This window comes from Lonchura striata, chromosome Z (genome assembly GCF_050655825.1).
Source record: "Lonchura striata isolate lonStrDom1 chromosome Z, ASM5065582v1, whole genome shotgun sequence".
Classification (NCBI taxonomy): domain Eukaryota; kingdom Metazoa; phylum Chordata; class Aves; order Passeriformes; family Estrildidae; genus Lonchura; species Lonchura striata.
In genome coordinates this window covers 69247803-69269958 of record NC_140740.1, presented here as the reverse complement: position 1 = coordinate 69269958, position 22156 = coordinate 69247803, and the positions used below count along the sequence as shown (strand labels likewise).

The window sequence follows — 22156 nt, the reverse complement described above, 5'->3', positions numbered from 1 at the left end:
TAGTTGGAATAATTAGAAAAGTGGCAGAATACATTACAAATATGTCTGAATTTTAAGTGTATGTGTGGTCCACATGGAAGTTCTTTGTTTAATAAGGATTAGGTTTCCTGGCAGTTTATAACACTGAATGAGAGATTTGTTTGCCACAGAATCCTGGAAGAAATGTGTACAGAACACCTTTGCTTTCAGCAGTGGGGATGAAGGGTAGCATACAGAAATAAATCAAAGCAGGGGGAGGGAGCATATATTGCAGAATTGAACTCTGCATTTGTCAGGTGGGCTCAAAGAAGCATAGTTTTCTGTATACTTTAGTTATTTCTTTGAGCGAAAATGACAGAAAGCAGTCATTTTTCATTTTGCTTATCCAGAAGAATGATGGTAATGGAAAAGAAATGGAATTAACTCTCCAGTATGGTCACAGTGATTTACTTGGCTGACTGACAAGATTAAAAATAAATATCTGTATTTTTCTTATAAGCTTTTATGAAGTCTTCTTAGAAGTAAAACTACCTAGCTTCTACTGAACAAGTTTAATTTTTTTGTGGAAAATAGCAAACTCTCGGGAACCATCTTAAATTTCATGGACTTGATTTAAAGGCCAGTGTCAATCAAATTATACTAAATAAATGTGTGATCTAAAATGTTTCCTCACTCTTGCCCTTTTTGTTGGTTCTCCTAACTTATTGACTCTTGCTTAGTCCAGGTCTTCTGCTCAGAAATTAAGGCAAAAATCAAGCACATTAACTGATAATGTTTAAGCATTCTTTATGACATGACAGATTTCCAAGCACACAGGCCCAGGTAACTGGTCTATACACCTTATAACTTTCTTTATTTTTCTATGCTACACTTAATAGCATAGAAATTATTTACACTATAGTTATCCTGAATTTACCACTATGATATTCAGGCCAAAGAGCCATTTGCTTAGTGATATAAAAAAACATGAAAATAATACAGTGTCAGTCTGCAGACAAAATCAAGACATTGCTCCCAGGGGAAAAAAAAAAGTCAGTGGATCCACCTGCAGACACAATTTGCCTGCTTCTTTAATACCACATGTTTCTGACAGGGAACAAGGATGAAATAAAAATGTGTGATGATTCACAAATGGATTTTCTTAACTACCATAATTTAGGATCCACTATGGAAATGATTTCTTTTTCTTCCTCACCTTGCAGTAACTACTGCAATAACAGGAAACTGTCCTTGCAATACCTTCATGGCAGATTTTACCCTGTAGTCACAGGGCCAATATATAGCTTCAGATATAACTGTAAACATGTTTTACACAGTCTCTAACTGTGCATATTTTTGCTTGTCTAAATACCACTTCTTTTCCATCACCATTGCATAAGGATACTGTTTTGCTCACCTCTGTCTGTACCATGGCTGGCCGCTGTGTCCTTAACATTTTGACAGTCTGGAAGATGTCTACAACACCTTCATATCTCATTCTTTCTAACACAATGCTCAGGGTTATGAATACTCCAGTCCTTCCAACACCCGCACTGTTGAAGAAAATGAAGATAATATAAAAGGAAAACCCAAATGTTAATTGACAGTTAATGCTGAAAGAATTGGCTGACAAATTCTTTGTGGTTACAACACACCATATGTGTATAAATTTCTATATGGAGAAAGGCTCACTAAGCAAAATTCCACAGCAAATTACCACATTGCATTCTAAAGAATAACAGCACTCAAGCTAACCTTACATGTACTGAGTGTATCCAGACTCTCAAGCCTTGCCTGCAAAGTGATGTAGTTTGTTCATCCAGATATACAATAATGAGTGCATGGTGAAGGCAAATATTAACATTTGTTGCCAATAACCAACAATGATACTGACACAAGAAAATGAAGCCAAAATGCATTTTACTGCTTGCTTTACTTTAGTTTGTCATGTATATGCCCTGTTTTGTGCATCTTCACTGTGTTATTTTACCTTCTACTTCAAGTTAGAAGTATGGATCTTCATTTAATATTGAACTTGTTCATACATCCTCCAATTCAAATAATGGACAGAGAAAAATCTCAATTCAGGTCTTATTCAAGTCTGGCAGTTTGGATCTTTACTTTTACCATGTTTGTCTATATTCGTCTCAAAAATCTTTGAGTATATATGTGGTTTGTTTGCTCTCTGTTCTATCCTGGGTTTCTGCTATTAGCTTTAACCCTCAAGAAGTGATGGAAATTCTACACCATCAGTAAAACCAATAGCTATCAGCTTTTAAAATTAAACAATCACTTATTCATGAGGATTATCTTTTGCAGAAGAGACAGGTAACTACACAGAAAACTTTCTAAGTCCGAACTTCTGTGGATGGAAACCAAGCACCTCGTCATCTCACTGTTGATGTAATAATATCACAAGGTTTTCTCTAGCCAAATAACCTTGGAAAGCTGAATATTTGTGAGACCTATTCACCAGACAGATGAATGGAACAGTATGAACAACAGGGAAATCCTGAATGACTCTTGAATGTTCATATGAACTATGACAGAAACCAGCAAATTCATAAAACTAATGTGGAAATTGAATGTTCAATTTGTATGAGGGTATTTTAGTGTTTGGTCTAGGTCAGAGCTCTTCTAGGGCTATTAGACATATGCAATTAATTTATCAATTTTGCATGGACTGTGGGCCTTCAGATTGCTGAAGCCAAAGGACAACTGACACAGCACTTGACAGAATATCATGTTGTCAGTGGTGATTTACCTATATGGTGTAACAACAGTCCTGGACATCTGAAGCAGTTGTAGTGTAAGGTACCTGATGAGGTAAATTAGACAGCTAGTACTTAAGAAACATCCTGAAAAATCCTGGAAACTGCTTGTTGGAATGAGCTTGAACAGAGCTGATGACCATATTGTGATCTAAACTAAGTGACACACTGACCTTAGTGTGATCTAAGTAGCGCAGAAAATGACCAGAAGAATGGAAGCAGACTACCATTTCACATTCTCCTGCTCTGCCATTTGAATATTAAAAAAAAAAAAATCTAAATGTGTGAGTGGGTTTCTGACATCATACATTAGAGAAATCTTTGTTACTTTTAAGAAATTACTCAGAAATCTCAAGCAAAAGGAAGAAATTTATTTGTTGTCTTGGGTACTTAAAAATCAGTGTCTCCAGGAGAGACTTAATGAGGAAGAGAGACTAATATGGAAACATCTCAATGCTTGCAAATCCTAATTCAAGTGTAATGTCTTGAGAAAAGCCTGTAGGAAATTGATCCTGTTCCTCTTAAAGTGGCAAACATACTTTAACATTGGAACAATTCTTGTCCAAAAATGCTTAGGATTTCTAGAGTAAAGAAATCCTTCATGATGCATTATGACTCCCTGTGGTTTGTAATTTAGATTAGAAACTGAAGTTGAGATGCTTTAATGAACTATGTGGATGTCTTGATTTTTTTCAAAGAGAGAAGAGTTTATTATTACAAATATATCTTGACCACATTCTGGAAAAGGTCTTCCTCAGTCTTGAGGTAAAACCTGGAATAAAAAGACTATAAATATCTAATATTGATTTAAGTGAAAAGTTTGCTTCAAGATGAATAGCCCATTGCTTCTTAAATAGTTTTAAGTATCTACCTCATGAGGCTAGAAATTTTTAAATTCAATACACTGACCTATTTGTAAAATTGCTTTTGAAAAAAAAAATTAGAATTGTGGGTTGTGAATGTTTACTGTGTAACAGATAAAACAAGTGAAAATTGTATAGAGTGTAAAGAAGACCCAAAGGAAGGGACACTAGAGGAGTTTTAATTCACTGTAAAACTCATCATGGTACAAACTGGAGGCATTATTTCAACAATCCCTCAGAGACTAGGAAAGCATAGGTATCCAGGATCTTGTGTTTTTTCCAGAAAGAAATAAACAAATGTACTAATTTGCTAGGGACACTTCCTATTCATTTAAGTTGACTAACACTGGCAATGATGATTAGCATTACCAGCCCCTAAATAGTCATTACAATAATGATAAAGACATTTAAAAACCAAGCCATGATTAGTTACACTGCATTTGACTTTGTTTCTAGCAAAGTCAATGATAAAAGTCCATAATTTTACTATGAAAGATCACATCCATTTGAGAGGGATATATAATGTCCTGTAAGCAGTATTCACTGTAGTCACAAGTGGACAAATCTACATGGTACAAAGAACCTAGAAGAAAAATACCACTTTGCTTTCTTATCAGTATAAAGGCATAAATATTGCTTATAACTCCTGTCCTCTCAAAACTCATTAATGTTGAAGAATAAGGCTTATTCTTATCTGGGTTGTTCTTCATCTCCCTTGTGTAATGAATCCCAATCAGTGCTCTGCAATGCTATTCTCCTTAGCAGCCTATAAAAAATTTTAGGCACACAAGAAAAGTAGGATTCAAGTATTCCAATGCATTTATTTTGTCTGTCTTTCAGATTACAGGATCATAAAGAACTCAACTTCTGTTTACCCGACATTGGAAAGATGAAAATTTCTCTCCCTCTGTTTACTAGGCTCTAGTAAACTCATTCATTTTTCTTCATGATAGTATTGGGGCACTACTTGGCTTTTTGTAAGGACTTGCAACTTGTGTCAGTATTTTGCGTCTCTGTTATATAAATAATAACATTTAATCTACAAAAATAATTTCATATTACAAAAATGAGTATCTAAAATCCTAATGGCATTTATAGAAAACAATTTATTAAATAAGAGATAAGAGATAAAGATATTATTTTTGGCCATCTGCTATAAACTCTAGGATATTGCAGAAGAAATAAATAAAAAATACAAGAATATTAAAAAGCCCATGCTGGATTATTTCAAACCACCATGCAAGCCATTTTCATCTGCATATCAATTGAAAAGGAATTGAGGGTAGTCATCACATCAAAAATGAACATTAAGTTCTGAAGCTAGAACTCATCAACTCAAACATCAATGATTTCTTTGACAGACAAAATTTCTAAACACCACTTCCTATCCCATTCCCTTTTTTGAGATAACTACCTTTTTTTTTTTTTGCCTCATCTTGATTGCTACTAATGAGCCACCGAGGTGTAACTAGCTTGTTTGCAGCTAATAATTCCCACCAAAGTAAAAGCCTCACTTTTAATTTCTAGTTAAAAAAATATCAGATGTAGCAGTCTGTGATAAGGCTCTTCTTGTGCCTTCTGTTTGCAGTACTGACTGCTTTTATGCTCTATTAGAGGCATTTATAAGTGAAAAAATCATGTTTCCACATATTTCTGAAGAATTATTTCTGTATAAATGGAATGTCACAGAACAGTCCCCATTTCGTAAAGCAGTTCATGCTGTTCCATTTTAGATCCTCTGATTACATTATATAACAGTTCACCTATGAAATGTGTGTTTAAATAACACACATTCACCACAATCAGCAATCAACTTTAGAAAAAAACCAAATCTGCATATAATTTGTTTTTAAGCTTTGTTTACTTACCTGCAATGAACAGAAATTGGTCCATCCTGACCAAATTGCTCTTTTGTTTTATGTACTTGGCCTATGAAATCAATAAATCCTTCTCCAGACTTTGGCACTCCTTGTTCTGGCCAGTCAGTGAACTGGAACTGCCTCACTGTTCGGGACTGACCATCCTTTAATAAAAGACACAAATGAAGCATCATTGCTGTGGCTTGAAATTGGTCAGCAAATAATCATAAAGACAATCACAAAGTAAGGATGTTGAGAGGAGCTGGGGAATGGCTCAGATTGCATTTATGGAAACTCTTTCAACTGCAGTACTACTATCAAAATTTTTGTATCAGCCCAGAACTATTATTAGGAGTTCCATTGACAATATGGCATGGATTCTCATTCACACTACATAGGAGAGTTGTCTGGCATTCTGCTAGTGTAAAAAGTGTGACTGAGGCCAAAGGTATAACAGACATATGCAGCTGAATATATATAACATTCATATATAATTGAATATACCCCACCAAGGTATACCACTTTCTTGGTATGTTATGATTTGAATCCTGTGGACTACAAATTCCTTTACATACAGATCAGGTAGAATAAGGTCATCTAATCTGACTTTCTATTTCTGAGATATGCTCAACTACTTCACAGGAGAAATATCTTTACTGATAAGACTTGTTTAGTCATTGCCCTCCTTGCAGATGTTATCTTCAATAGTAAGCTGTTTTCTATAAGGTGAACATTCTTCCTGGAAGAAGATGGATAAACAAGCCAGTCGTTTAACAAATTTCCCTTCAGTAATGGTTCATTTAATTCACTAACATCTTGGAGTTAGTTAAAATTGAGAGGAAGGGCTTCCTTTCTCTAAACAAGCCTATTGAAATGTCTCAATTCCTGTGGTTAGGAACACAAACAGTATTTTTTTAAAGTGTAGAATACAGCATCATAGTTATTTTTATAATGAAGATATTGGAATTACTAAGTGCCAACTTGTGCTATCTGCCTATTTAACATGTAAAAAGTCATGACACAGAAAAATGTAATACAAATGAATAAAGCAAATTTGTTCTGCATTTTCAAACATTGATGATTTTTACACTGTCAATCTGCACAACTGTAATGTTCAAAATCATGGCAATATGAGTTACTGATGTTAACTAGTGCCTCTAGACATCATGTTTTCTAAGCACCTACCTTGTCATGTCTTCAAAATGGTCTTCTATTAAGTGAAACTCATGAAAAATTGAACTTTCTTCTAAGTAAAACTCATGAAAAATTGACATTATTACTGGAGATTCCCATCAAAAAGCAGCAAGTTATGCCAGAGGCAAGAACAATCTTTGTCTCTTTTTCTTTAGACCACAAGCATTCAGCTGTTACAGACCTTTGAAATTATATAGAAGTGATTTTAAATATAACCAAAGGAAACCCTAATAATTTCCTCAGGTTCTGTGGGATTTTGCCTCCTGTGTCTCAGATGAGTGAGGAAAACAGAAAAAAATGTGTGTGTGTGTGCCAGCAACTACTCCATGAGAGGACACCCATCCTGTGTACTTCCACTAGACCACTGTGACAATTTAGTGGCCTGTATCTGTAAAAACCTTTTCTCCAACAAATATGTAAAGTTTTCACCCAATTGGATTTCTTGTGGTCATCAACACAAAGAACTAAATGTTTACTTCCAAAATGGTATTTTGTTAATACAAACATCTCTGATAATGGTTTCTGTAATCCCATTTTTCCTCCGAAAAAACATAATGATATTGCATCATCCAGATAGACTTAGGCAGATGATATAAATTTATCAAGAAGACATAAGTACAGGTTCATTCCCTTCAAAATAACTTTCCATTCTTTTAAAGTAATGAAAGAAAACCTGAAATCTGACTTGCAACATGCTGTTAAGGAGATGGAAAGCCTTCAGCAATTTCTGACCCTGATAGGACTTACACTAAATAACAGTAACTTTTTCCATGTAGAATAAGTAAGGAAGACACTAATCTATTTAAGTCCAGTCTGTCTGGACTGGAAATTTAACACATTTCTCTGTCATAAATAGATCTAATGGTAAATATTTATTTTTTGGTGTGTATGTATCAACTTTATTAGTATGTTTCATTATTTCAGTAACTCAGTATTCCAATGCAAGTCTGTGAAATGACAATAACCTCTGTTATTTAATGAGCAGAGAATTAAAGTTACTTAGTCTATGTTAGACTAGCATTAAAGCATCTTGGGAACTGATCTGCAATTTCTTACAGCTCCCTCTGCTACTGACATTATAAAGTGTTGATTTCTTTTAATGAGATTCTTGCCAACAGCAGTCCAGATACAAATGCCAAATTTTATTAAAATCTTTACTTTCAAATACTGTGACAGTTTGCACCATTAGTTATCAAAATGAGTGCTTTCAGATCCCTGTGTGGCACAGTGGGCTTTTAATGTTTTATCCTATTTAGTGGCCAACCGTTTGGATTTATTCTTCCTCCTCACAGGGGATATTCAATTGTCTTTTGATTACACTTTAGAATTGATAATACTCTCTTACAGCCATCATTAATAGTTTAGCCTTAAATAAGACTGGCCCAATATACGAACCTCTTGAGTTTCCAGAGAGAGTACAAAACAGTTAGAAGCAATAACTTGAAACAGTAACAGAGGTCAATTTCACCTAACAACAACTCACAGTTCAGTTTCAGAAATAAAAGAGAGTTCCACACCAGACACTTGTTACTGGTGCCTACACAGGTACAGTGCCTCATTTTTTGTCCCTGTGGAATGACTCGTTATCCTCACTCTGCCAGAGTATGGATGGTATTGTAACAGTACAGATGGATTTGGAGGCGAAAGGGAGAGAGGACATTTGCAATCACTTCAGCATTTAGTCTTCTTTGAGTGCAACAATTTAGTCAAACTATTTCAATTACTGGGTGTGGCAGCCACAAAAGCCTAACTAGAAAAAAACTATAATGTATCTTTCTGTAAGTATTTCCCACTTCTTCCAGTAAATTTGAAAGGAGTTATGGTTTTCCAGCATAACTAGAAAATTTAGGATGGTGCTGTCAGCTCGCTAAGGAGTTTAACAAAATTTGGACCATCAAGATAAACAGATTTTTAATATTTGAGAAGCAACATCATGTGATAGTACAGTGTTATATCAGGACTTCCAATGTGCTTAATGCTTTCCAAAAGATGTTTATTAATATCACATCAAATAAAATTAGTTCTGGTAAATTAATTATTTAATTATTTTCCCCTTTACTGGTTTGACAGCTGTAGGTAAGCAGACTTTCTTAAATATTCTACTTCAGTACAAAGGCTTGAAAGGACTTTTCTTAAAATATACAATATTTGAGGATACTTTGGTTATAGCTATGGCTTTTTGTTATAACTGTAATTTTGTGATCAGAGCTTTGTGAACTATGACACATGATATCTCTTCCAACCTGAGACAGATTTTTAATAGAAAATCAATTAAAACTATCAGGATATTTGCAGTGAAATTGGATTTAACTATCTTTGCTTGCATGTGGGTCTAAAGACTGATGCTAGGAGCCTGTTCTCCACTTTTCTTAAGCACAAATAAGCTAGAGAAGATAATGAGTCTACTTGATTCTTACTACATTTCAAATGTGTCTACAGAGCCTTTACAAAAATCTACACCTGAATCTCATTTGCCAAACAAAAGGTTCATATGATGACTTGATACAATACTATCCAGTTTTACTTGAAGTTCACATTAAAAGCAGTGGTCTAGCTAACCATGAGGAAATCTAATATTTCAGATGCTGACAGGCAGCTCTGAGTAGCCACTCATATTATTCCTGGACATTACATCCTGCTATTTTGCTTGAACTAGTATTATTCCACAGTGTCTACAGAAAAGGAGGCTGACAGTATGTTTTCCTGCCACACAGACTACAGTGTTAAAAATCAAGTCTGAGAAATGCCAAATATATATTAAAAGTTTATGTATGTTTAATCTTATATGAGTATTCAGTTTTGGACTCAGGAATTCAGATAAGGAATGAAGTATGAAAATGAGGATGCTAAGGTCACAGCTGCATGTATCTACTCTGCAGATATACTAGAGAGCTAAAAATATGCTACATGAAAAATCAAATTATAATGTGCAAAGCTTGTCCAGCTTTTCTTATGAATGTCATTTGCTCTGCAGTTTTAAAATCTCAGAAAATTAACCTTCATACTCACTCAGCCTAAAGGGTGGTGCAAAACAACAAAACAACACTCTATGTTGCAAAAATTGTACCCAATAATGGTCAAGGGGAAAATGAGAAAAATGAGTAAAGAGTCCTCAAATAATCTAATGTATTTTGGCACAAATAGTTTGGAACTATAAAACTGTGCTGCCCAGATGCTAGAGCTGAATAAAGTCAATCATTCCTATGGAAAGATCCTATTTATTTAAAAATAACTTCATCTGATTTCTTATTATTGCTTGTAGAAAATATATCTCTAGAGTTTTCTTAATAATAATAAAAATTCTAAAACCCCCAAACATAGAAAAAAGAAAGACATAGACATTTTCTTTTAAACTTGTGGGAACAAATGTAATGCTATATTGACTTACCCTTGCATCTGTAACCTTGAATTCCCTCAGAATATACTGTGGCATGTTGTACTCTGCCATTGGATCTACCACAAAATACTGATATCTGGCTGAGCGCTCTGCAGGCCAGTACTGATGGCATTTTTCCTATGAAATAACAAAGTAAATTACATTTTCTATTACTTGAGAGCACTACCATAAACTGGTATAAAGCCTTTTTTATTCAGCTAAATATAATATTCGTGGAAAGTGCCAATAGTGACAGGAATGTGGGCTGCTTGTGTTGGTGAAGAGTAAAATGTTGCCTTATATCTGAACTTGCTTATACTTCTGCTCAGTTTTGTCTATCAGTAACAAGAGCTAGCCTTAATCTAATTTTCAATGGTGAATTTTTATCTCAATTTAAATCTTGATACCACATTCAGTTTTCTTCCTTTTTGCTTGTTGGAGCAAGTCCCCCAGCCTCAGTCACAACTCTATCTCAGCATCCACTAGCCATGTCCTGAATAATCTCTTTTCCATCAGACACATGGCCTAACTCAGATTTCACTCATCATATGTCATCTTTCTCTTGATGTAATCCTGTCCGGAAAGTAGACTGCTTTGTTCCTTCCAGGAGACAGAGTACCAATGAAATGAGTTTAGAACTGTAAACTGGGGGATGAAAATTTAATGTACAGCACAGAACACAAAGAAGACATTTAGACCTAAAAAATACCACACTTTCTTTTAACATTTTTACAAGGAGATGCTGCAAAAGTGAAGTTTTCTTTTTCAGTAGACAGCAATGGTCTCTCTTGCTGAATCTCAGTGTGTCCCACAAAAACATATCATGTTTAGTTTGTCCATTGCAACACATCAACAGATTGGAAAAACTTACACCAGGAAGGCCACTCCTATTTCAAAAGGAGAAGGAACCAAAATCCTCATCTTTAGATATTCCTAAGAATGAAATATTTTAATGAAAAGAGCTGTTGTAACCAGCATTTTAGTAAAGGAATATTAGAGCAGTACTTACTCTGCCCATTTCTCGTAGTTTAGTGAGCATGACCACAATTGTAGAGTTATGTTCCCAGAGCATTCTCCAGAAGTCTTCAGTTGTTTCTGCTAAAGGACCCTGTGTAGCTATGTAAGCTTTTTGTTGTCTATGTAAAAAAAAAAGTAGATTAACAGTATTATTTTAAGCAAAAAAGTGGATTTATACTCATGTTCTTTGCTTATATAAAAACATTATATAGAGAGAAAATGTATATACTGTTAATAATGAGCACATTAAAACCTTATTATGATTGTTTAATCAAACTATGGCTTTTTATTTTTAGAACTTTGAGAGGAAAATTACTCTGTTACTATTATGATGTATGACTTTATCATTATTATTTAAATTTTAATGCAACCCTAATTGCTCAATTTTGTGTGCTGTAAAAAGCACTTAAGAAACACTTAGTTGTGCTGGTTCATTTTATAGAAATAACTGTCTAACAATCTATTAAGTTTAGGAATTATAGCATTGAGCAGTTTCTTTATTAACTTCATTTCAACAGTCTGATGCCTCCAGCAAAAGTAAGGCAGGAAGAAAATTTGGGAATTGAGTGTGAATTTCTAGGTCCTAATATTCTACTAGGGAAAGATACCACCAAAATGTTAAAAGATTGGATCAACAGCTTTATAAGATGATGAACAGTTTGTGTTACTTTCGCATCTTTCAAGCAACAGCAATACCTTTGAGGGTGATAGTGGAGATGAAGTTTATTTTTAATTATGAGCTGAGGCTCAGAAAATTCACTCTGTGGATATAGATACTTAGGCACACCTACACTATGGAAAGATAGGCAAGTGATGCCATTTCCCTTTCATGTCTTTTTCAACCAGCTGCTTTAAGTCAGCTGAGGGCGTATTGCTCCATGTTGTCATGAAGATGCCAGTGGGCTGCACATCTGTTTATATACCAAAGTCTTTTGGTGGCTAGGTCAAGTCCTAGGCAGTGTTCCAAAGCCATAGGTTATCACCTTGACACACAGCGTGTATCTCCTGTACCTTATTTCTATATTTCTATATTTTATTTCTATATTCTAATAATTTCTTATTTCTATATTTTAAGCAGAAAAACTGTGAAGAAACAGGGGTCCAAATCATGATCATGCTTAAATCTCATTAACTTTCAGCATGTAAAGCATACTAAGAGCTCTCAGTGACTTAAACACAGGTAAAAATATAATATTTAAGATACTATGTGATTTACAAATTTGTTTTCTATTACACGGGGAAAAATATAAACCCTTTACTAAAATTGTAAAAAACACCCAATCAAACAAGCTCTGAACAGACAAAAAAATTACTAGATTTCAATACTAAGTTTTGTTATTTTCAATATAATTACATAAACAATTTAGAAAACTTTTATGTTAAGATAAGTAAGGAAAAGACCCCATCACTGTTTGTACCTGTATCCATCAATGAAACTGGCATTAATATAATCAGAGCCTTCTACTCCTCGGATAGGCTGCAAGCATACCCTTGTGGATTCATATGGCATAATGTTGACAAGGCGATTTTTGAATTTATTACATGGAAGATTGGCACTGATGAATCTTGAAGTGTGAGCCTTAGAGCTAGCAAGACGCTGTTGAAAACAAATTAAAAGAATTAAGGCCAGGTATAAAAAAGATAAGAGATGCTATCAGGTTTTATAATCTCTGCTCAGTAGCCATTAATGAATAATTTCAACTTCAGATGCTCACTTTTCCATATTCTATTGCATTACTCAAATATCTGTAAAGCTTCTTTAATACCTTTTACAAGTACAATGTCTGCTTTATTAGTGCATTTGGACAAATTCCAGTATTAAACCACTATACAAACATGTATTTCAAGATACAATAACAATAAAGGAACATCATGGTTAAATCACCCTTAACTGAATGGCTCTTGTCCAGACACCCACTGAGAATGGAACTGTACTATTTAGAAAGAATTATCTTGATTTAAAATTTTAGTCTAATGGTGTCTTTTATTGTTTGATTACTGGAAACAAGTGGTGGAGAACAGAGCAGCTTCAGTGTTACATCATTTTGTTTTGGTTACCCACAGCATAAAATCCCAGTACCTTAAACTCCAGTTCCATTCCTGTGACATTCTCGCCTGTTTCTATCTGTGTCAGCTTCTGGATATATGCATACAGGTTTCTGGCTGGCACTTCGGTATTTCCACATGTCACTGCTTCCAGTAGTGCATCATGGATAAAGATGTATTGGTCCTCAGTTTGAACCATGTAATTCCTCTGTGCTCTCATTAGAGTTACATGGCCATAAATATCTACAGTCTTTTCATGCTTTATTCTCTCTAACATGGCATCTATCACAATGAAACAGCCAGTCCTGCCGACTCCAGCACTGAAAGAAATGAACACAGGAGAGATAACATGGACTGTTTCATTCACTATGCTTATTTTTACATCATCCAAGATTTAAAGTTTTGTAATGCTGATTTAAACAGCACATGTTTCGGAATACGAGCATCAGTTTCTACAAAAAAGGTTGGTGCCCTGAAATAAGTAAACACCTTAAATATCCATTAAAAGCAATTGAGAACACAGAACGCTTTTGTATGATATCTTTGCATGTTGCAGTTTCAGGTTTGACATAACAGAATTAAAAAACCTTGCAACATATTCTCAAGAGGTTTATTCTTAAAAATGGAAATTACTGGAGAGGATGAATCCTCTAAGAATTCAAGCTTTATTTGTAGCATGATTTCTAAGTAATTAAACATACTGTTGCTGCTATTCTCTTTACAGAGGTAAATTTATTGGCAAACAATAATCAAACAGAAAATGAGTCTTACATATCTCTATGACACTTTGCTGGTAAATGTTCCACCCATATCCCAACCCCATTGATGGGGCTTCTATTAACACAGTTTGTTCTGTCCTCTGCTGTTTCACTTGGCTAGGACATGCTGCTAGTCTTTGCAATGTAGACCCATGACTAGATAGCTGTGCTAGCTGTAGGCTGGGGAAAATCAAACTGTTTGTATAGCAACTGTAGTGAACCAAACCAGACCATCTTTTTGCATGATTGAACTTTATGAAGTTTTGTTCCATGTAGCTAAAATAAGTTAAACATGTAACTAAACTAAGCTAAAATGTAAAATGTGATGGGATTTGTACATCATTTTTCTGTCCAAGATCACATCATATCTGCAACAATGACTGACAGTCCCAGGCTTTCTAAATACCTAATGTTTTTCAGTTAGTGACTGAAAATAAAATACATAGTATATTAAGCAACAGTTTATAAATCCTCAAGACATTGAGATTAGCTAAATTAAGAGTATTTAAGAACCCCATAAACTGCAATCTTTTGAGTATAAATAGAAAGAAACAAAAATAATTATAACTGAGCTTCTAGAGGACAACTGTATAAAAGCCAAAACTTCTCACAGTTTCTATATTTTCCAGAGATTAAATATCTTAAATCCATCCTGAACTCAATAGGCAAGGTCAAACATTTATTTTTTGCATTTATTTCTTCTTTCTTATTTCTTAAGATTCTTTGCCAATTACCAGCAAACTGAATTTCCTTATAACAAAATCAGAAGGAAGTATAGAAGAGAACGCTATTTTATCTAACATAAAGCAAGATTTCTTTCTAAGACAGCAGATTTACATATTGTTAATCACATGTTCTTGCCTGGATTACTCCTTCAAGCAGCAGATCCCCTTCAAACAGCTGAGGATTTCTGCTAATAGACCAAATGCATCAATCTCAACTTTCTCAGATGCCACTCTGACAATAATTAACCCATATTCTGAGTTAAAGAAAAATTACCTCTCACTGATATTCATTGGTGGGAATTGTAGAGAAGGAAAAAAAAAGAAACAAAATTATGGTTATCCTAACTAAATAGTTCATTTACCTTGTATAATAAAAGCACTGCATTTCAGGAAAACCTGACACTAATATTGCTAAAAATCATGGAGAAAACCCCAAAAAGCTGTTTTACTACTGTGATTTTCTTTGGGTTTTTTTTTTTGTTCTTGTCATGGAAATAAACAGAAATAGTGTCACTATAGGACATGTGAAAACATGACGCAAGTGCTGCTATTGCAAAGGTGAAAAAGAAGAAGTTCATTTTCTGACTCCAGCATTTATACTTTTCCAAAGGTGACAGTGGATTGGAGGGTGAACATGCCACCTGTCCAACAACATTGGACAAACTACTAGTACATCAAATTTCTCCACCTCAGTGAAGGAATGCAAAACAATAGGTTGTTTATAGAAAGTTGTGTGAGAAAGTCCTCACAAGAATGTGAACTCAGAAGGCTTTAGAAAATCTTAAGAATAAGGGCAACAGAAGTAGCACACATTTGTATGTCAGATTGGTTTAAATAATATTTTAAACCATTCCTTCAATAATTACTCTTGACATTCAGTTTTTATCAGTTTAATAAGAGTGGGCCAAGTGAGAAATATGTAAGTTTGGCAGGACAGATTTTATCAGTAATCTAGAATATGGTTCTTTTTCCTATAACATATTAAATTGCTGGTCCAACATCATGTTTATAACTGGATATGCTATTTTTCAGATTGAACATCAAAAAGGTCACTGGTACCCACAGACCAGAACTGGAAAATCCCAAGTCATTTAAAAGCTTGCACCTTCACCTGGAATGAGCAATTTTCAGTTCTTCTTTTCATGTCTTTTATTATGATTTATATATTTATTTTTTCCATGGGCAAACTCAAAGAGTAATAGCTATTAGCATACTCTAGCACAGAAGATATTTGCTGGTCTACAGGATTATACAGAAGTTGTGAAGATCATGAAAGCAGATCATTATTATGCACTCATTTCATGATAAGGATGAAGGGGCTGAAACACTACATTTATGGAGGAATTTTGGATCCTGACACAAATCTCTCTGGACCATTCTATCTAGAGAGATACATTATTCTTTTAAGATGTTCACTATGTTCTAGTTCTTCCCAAAATAAATGAGATGTGTGTCTACCAAACTACTCTTTTAACTTTCCATGTTGAAATGGAACCAGTGGTATTAAGATTTTAACTTTTCTTTGAAATGTACCCTTCCTGCTCCCAATACCTTCTAACTCCAAATGACAATAGGTTATTATATAAACAAAACTATCCTATCCTAATTTTTTATCCCATTTCTCCTTCTCTTCTTCTTTTACACAGCCTTCTTAATATGGGAAACCATACAGTTTGAATCCTCACTAATAAGCCACTGAAATATAAAAAAAATATCCCTGTCTTTCATCTGCTAGCCATGATATTTCAACTAATAGAATAATTTCACAAATAATTTCTACTTTTGTTATTGACTTTCTTGCCCTTTTCGTTTGCATCTTCTGATGTTGCTGTTAAACTTAGAATTTTCATTTCAGTTAGTGAAAGAACTATTTCATTTTCTATCTGAAAACCTAGATATCAATTAAATATACATGCTGTCGTGGTTTGACACAGGAAAAGAATTTTCTTGGAATGAAGGGGTCAGTCCAGTCAGGGGTCAGGTTTGGATACTGACACTTTGGGTGACCAATTGAAGGTGGACACGCCTCTGAGAGCACAGAGGGGTTTAAAGCAGAATTCCCAGGAGAACTCGCTCTCTTTGGTTCGGTCATTGGAGGGTGCAGACCTCCCCTGCCCAGCCATGAGCTGGGTGGGGAGGGGAGCCGTGTGGCCTGGGGAGGCAGGCCAGGGGGTGAAGGGTCTGGAACCGAGCTGGGCCAGCTCCTGCAGACGGAAGGGTGGAGAACGTCTGAGATGTCTTTGTCCCCCCAAACTAGAGGGAAAGAGACAGAGAGCCTGCAGACACCCGGGAGTTTGCCAGCAGAGGAGAAGGTGAAGGGAGGGAAGATGCCCAGCGTGGGAGAGAGCACAGCATCCTGGCCAGAGATTTCAGCTGTCCAGGGAGTCCGGGAATTTTAACCCTTTCCTGGGAAATGAAGGCTATGTGAAATATTGCTCCTCCTCAATTTGAAGGAAAGAGAGACAGCCGGGGACCTCAGATGTTAGGGAAAGAAGGCTGGGGGCAGATGATGGAGTGGCTTTTGGCTGGACTCTTCTTGTTAGCCATAGACTGAACCAATCCTTCCTCCAAGAGAGACTGCATTTTAGGGGGATGCAATGGTGAGCCAAGAGACTCCTTCAGAAACTACCAGCTCAGGAATGAACAGAGGAAAGCAGAGGAGGGTGTGAGGATGCCCTCCATCTTCAGAGAAGAAGAGAAGATGATCTCTGTTCTTGGACACCTGTCCCCAGGGGAAAATGGGGGGGACTGTAGTCCCAAAATGAGACACTGGACTGTTGTTCCTGTTGGTCCTTGGCAAAGCATCCTTAAAGGAGCCCTATAAGCAGTCTCTGTCCATGCACGGTGGTGAGAGCACTGTGACATGGAGAGGAGAGTGTCACACTGGCTGGTGTGTCTGGGCAGTGCCACGTGTGACATGGAAACACAAGAGGTGGCAGCTGTGTTTCCTGGGGGTCTATGGTGCAAGGGAGACTCCTCTCTCCCCTGATGGACTCAGGATTGATTATGTGGAAGGGTGAAGACTGGATTAAGCGTCCAAATGTGTCTCGCTGTGATTTGTTGGAGTTGGGTGGTGGGAGGAGGAATGTTTTGAAAGGTTTTAATTTCGAATTTTGTGTGGTTTTCTTTTTCCTTTTATTGTAGTAGTAGTAGTGTAATAAAGTTTTCCCCTTGTTATTAAGTTTGGCCTGCTTCGCTCTGTTCTAGATTGCATTTCACAGCATTTAATTGATAGGTTACATTTTCATGGGGGCGCTGGCATGGTGCCAGTGTCAAACCATGACAAATGTCTATTAGGAAACTGTTACTGCTTCAAATATTGTCATTTACAGTATTATAACATTGTTTTCAATTTCTAAAATCATGACTGATTCAGTCCCATGAGCTGAAACATGCTTAACGTCCTGTGATGCAATACAGCTACAATAGCTACAATTCAAAAAAGGAAAATGAAGAGGCATAAGGGGGACATTCTGAATTCAAATCACTGTATGGATGTGTTAAAGGTTGGCTTTTGTGATTAATTTGTAGCTGTTTAAATGATGACCCTTTACTGATACTTCAGTGATTTGGCAAGGGAAGGCAGTGTAATTACCAGTATTCACAGATCATTTAATTGGAAGTAAAGACAGTAAAATATGGACCAAAAATCCTGTAGGACATCTTTGACTCATATCAGGGGAAAATTTTATCGAATATTACTGTTTCAGATTGAATGAAGCTTGCATTTAAAAACTGAAAGTACATGAAATTGCTTGTGATATGGGAAATATATAAAAAGATCTGGATTTTATTAAGGAACTTCTAATGATTGATTAGATTCCAATCCCATAGAAATTCTGTGGTATTGCTCTGACAAGAGCAATATTTAGATTATTTTCCCATTTTGTAGTTAGCAAATTAGAACAGAGCAGAAAATCACTCCCCTGGCCAGGAAGCAGAAAAAAAACCCCATCCTTTTAACATCCTTTTGAAAAGAAACATCTGATCAAAACAACATAAAGACCTTGTGCAAACATGTAAATTGAAATTTCATTTTTGAAGAGATACTGGATTGCCTCAAGAATTACATAGCAGCTTATAAGAGACCTTTGAGAATTTATCTGCAAGTTTACAGTGACTTTTTTTCCTTCTCACTGTGGTTATGGTTGAATATTAGACAACAAGAATGGTTTCAGCACTTTCTTATACGCAGCGCTTTACAAAAGACCTCACTGACTGAATTTTCTTCATTCCTAGGCTATGCTTGGAGGCAATCAGATTTATCACTGAAGTCACATAAAATGTCTGAAAAAGAACATGGAATAAAAAAAATCGGAAAACAGGAAAATATTTCACTATAAGCAGATAAAGTTCAGTCTAGAACACTCCAGAATTTTCATAGGTAGTAGACAAAAGCATGGGATAGTCACAACCCAATAGACAGCCTTACATCTTTCTTCCTTTATGGAGTTTTAATAATGTTTTTAATTTCAATCTGTACATTATCAGAATTCTAGTATTACCATAAATTCTTCAAATATAACTGCCTCAGATTTAAGTCCTCTTTTTTTTTTTTTTTGTAATATACACCTGCAAAAGAATAATAATGTTCAGGAAGTAAATTTGTTCTTCATCTAATCCCAAGTACAGCTCTGGAGAGATCAAGGTTTATATAGCTTATGAAGCTGTTTTATGAAATTGTAACTTGAACACAAACAAACTCTCAAATATTAAAACACAGAGAATCAAAACTAAAAATTTCTCTACAAATTCCATGTACAGGAAATAATTGTTTACTAAAATATTTTTAAAATATGAATTTTCCATGTAGGCTAAAAATGTAGCATTAGGAATGTTCAACAAAACAAAAAATTTAGGAGACCCTTCTAACAATGACATTCCATTAGAGCACTTCAAATCCTCTCACCAGTCATAAATTAATGGAACAAATGAATGAAATAAATGAAACAAAAATTATTCATTCTTTACTTGCCAAAGATAAATTAGGATAATAAAATGAAATTATGAGATTTTCAAACAAACAGGAAGTAATTTTTAAAGTAGTTCATAATTAAATTGTGAAACACATTGTAACAGAATATCATGTATGACAAAAGAAATTCAGAGAGAAAAGGCTCAATTAAGGATAATTAACCAACATGTTACAGACACAACTTCCCCTACAGAAATCCTTTTATTAGATTTTGCTGGAGTTTGGACAGGGACTCTGAAAAATAACATTCTAGACATGTCCTGGGAGAGAAACTGAAATGCACTGTCTAAATTTGGTGTTGTGATCCTACATAGTTATAAAAGGCATAAGCATTCAATTTCCCAGCTATAAAACAGATCATCTTAGAACTCTTCTTTTGAATCAACACTTCAGCCTCCAGGTACTTGACACCTTTAGTAACTATACCATTGAAATGGCATACCATTAATTGTGATACTTGCTTCTCCTTTCTTGAAATGGACAAATTATGATAACTATCCTACCTACTTCTTTCCTGAAATAATGAATTGTTGATGAAAAAAAATCTCTTATTGTTCTGCTTATGAGATGGAATAGCAGAAATTGTACATAACTGAAAAGTTCATTGACCTTATTTCATACCAGTTACTTTTCTCATTATGGTTTTCCTTCACAATTGGTTGTTGATTCTTTATAACAATAAGTGCCATAATCCTGCTTTTCATAGAGGATTTTAACATATACACCTTGCTTAATCACTATGTTATCTGATTTCTTCAGTTACTCAGACCATAAAGAAAAAACATTAGAATCAACTTTATTCCTCTGTACTTTTTTATCTGTATACAATGGTTTAGTGTGATTTTTTATTCCAAAATTAATTCAGTTCTCATATATTCTCCTTCTTATCTTCCTGCTTCTGTAAATACAATCATATATATGAATGTACTGATTTCTGTATTTATCATCTAAGAGTAACTATCCTAAAAAAATCTCTGTGATAATTGTTGAGGTTGAGTGTATACTTTACATTTTTTGTCCTGTACAATGCCTTCTTGACATTATGAATTCCACTAAAGAAAGAATGATCTAAAATTAACTGAAATACAGAGTTTAGAAGGAGAAAGTGTTTTAAGGTTAATTTTAAAAACACATCTTACTGTGACTTGTTATCTTCAATTAAAGATAGATCTAGGCCTGAATAGCTGTAGTAAATACAAAAAATGCTATTGCTGGGTAATTTAGCAGAGGAAGTGCACTGTGATCCTATAGTCAATAAATAAAAGTGAAGATTACAGCAATGGAGAGAAAATAGGCTGCTTGCTACTAACAATTATTTGTTCCTTTCTTTGCAGTTAATCTGCTTTGCATTCTCAGGGTGGTATGTTTTGAGAAGTAGCTTCATACTTTTGAATATTTCTTTCTGTGCTTTTATTACATTTTCATAGAGAAGAGCTATTAGGCTACCGCTGCAAGTAACAGAAAGTCAATTGATGCTATCTGGATAACTGGAAGACCTTGAAAGTACTTGCTAGCCACTAAAATTATTCCAAATTTCAGAGTCCTCTGGACCCCTCCCTGATTCTAGGTTTTGTATTCCTATTGTGGCTAAAAACTGCTTCTTAATAGCAGCTGTCCTCAGGATTTTTTCTGGTTGGGTGTTACACTGGTGGAACAGTGATGAAGTCTGAGGTTGTCATCCAGACACAGGACTTAATCTGGTAAACACAAAGCAAAAGGAAGACATTATCACCAGGACTCTTTAGTCCACACTGGCTTTTTGTTGTTGTTGTTGTTGTTTTTGCAGTACCAAATGCAGTTCAAAGCCCTAAACAAATCTGTGTACAATTTCTCATTCCACTGCTCCCCCTTCCCCTACTCTGAAAACCTGGAAATAACCAGTAATTTAGTCCTGAACCTTGAAGCTGATACGACTTTAGTAGTAGACATATTTTTCTGGTTCTCCATCTCAAAACATCTCTCCCTTTTCAATTGAAAATGGATATACCTAGAGGATACATTCAGAGGATGAGACAAACTTGATGTTGCCACCTCTAGATTTGGTTTAAAATGAATTGATAGCAATAGAGTATTAATGCAGTGAGATGTTACACAGTATAAAACAGAGTTAAAGACACCTGAAGCTTCTTGATGAGCTCATATGAAGGCTAGTCCTGTGTTTTTTTAGATCAAGTAATGAAAAAAAATAAATACCCTTTGTAATATCTGACAATAACTGACCACTGAAGAGCTTGGTTACTGGTACTAATTAGAAAATTTCTTAACCTCTGAAATCTTTATACCGACATGAATTCTCTGTAATGCAGAAAATCAGGTTGTGAAAGGTTAATACCACTAAGAATTTCACATTTCTTAATCACAACTTTTCATTTAGAGGTTAGACAGTAATCTCTTCCTTTTTTTCCAGGATTTTGAATGTACGTGCAAAAATTGTGGGCAAGTTAAAATGGAAATCATGGGAGTTTTAGCACAGAAGTTTCAAGGTAGCTGTAAAACAAGCTTGGATAGTATTATGACTTTTTCAAAATTCAGGTGACAAAAAAATAGACATCATAATGCAGAATTTACTTGGAATAGCAGTCACTGACAAAATCTGATAATAAGTGATGAGACC

At 35.0% G+C, this 22156-nt stretch overlaps 1 protein-coding gene across 34 annotated transcripts in view; it reads right to left on the bottom strand.

Annotated features, from left to right (window-relative positions):
• PTPRD (protein tyrosine phosphatase receptor type D) overlaps positions 1 to 22156 on the bottom strand; it is a 1154377-nt gene that overhangs the window by 5051 nt on the left and 1127170 nt on the right. For all 34 annotated transcript variants that reach the window (XM_085567659.1, XM_085567666.1, XM_085567665.1 and 31 more), the window contains 6 exons: positions 13119 to 13404; positions 12457 to 12635; positions 11031 to 11157; positions 10034 to 10159; positions 5461 to 5615; positions 1376 to 1511 (listed from right to left, as the gene is read on the bottom strand). In XM_085567659.1, the coding sequence (XP_085423785.1) occupies positions 1376 to 1511; positions 5461 to 5615; positions 10034 to 10159; positions 11031 to 11157; positions 12457 to 12635; positions 13119 to 13404 (1009 nt within the window). The remainder of the gene's footprint in view (positions 1 to 1375; positions 1512 to 5460; positions 5616 to 10033; positions 10160 to 11030; positions 11158 to 12456; positions 12636 to 13118; positions 13405 to 22156) is intronic.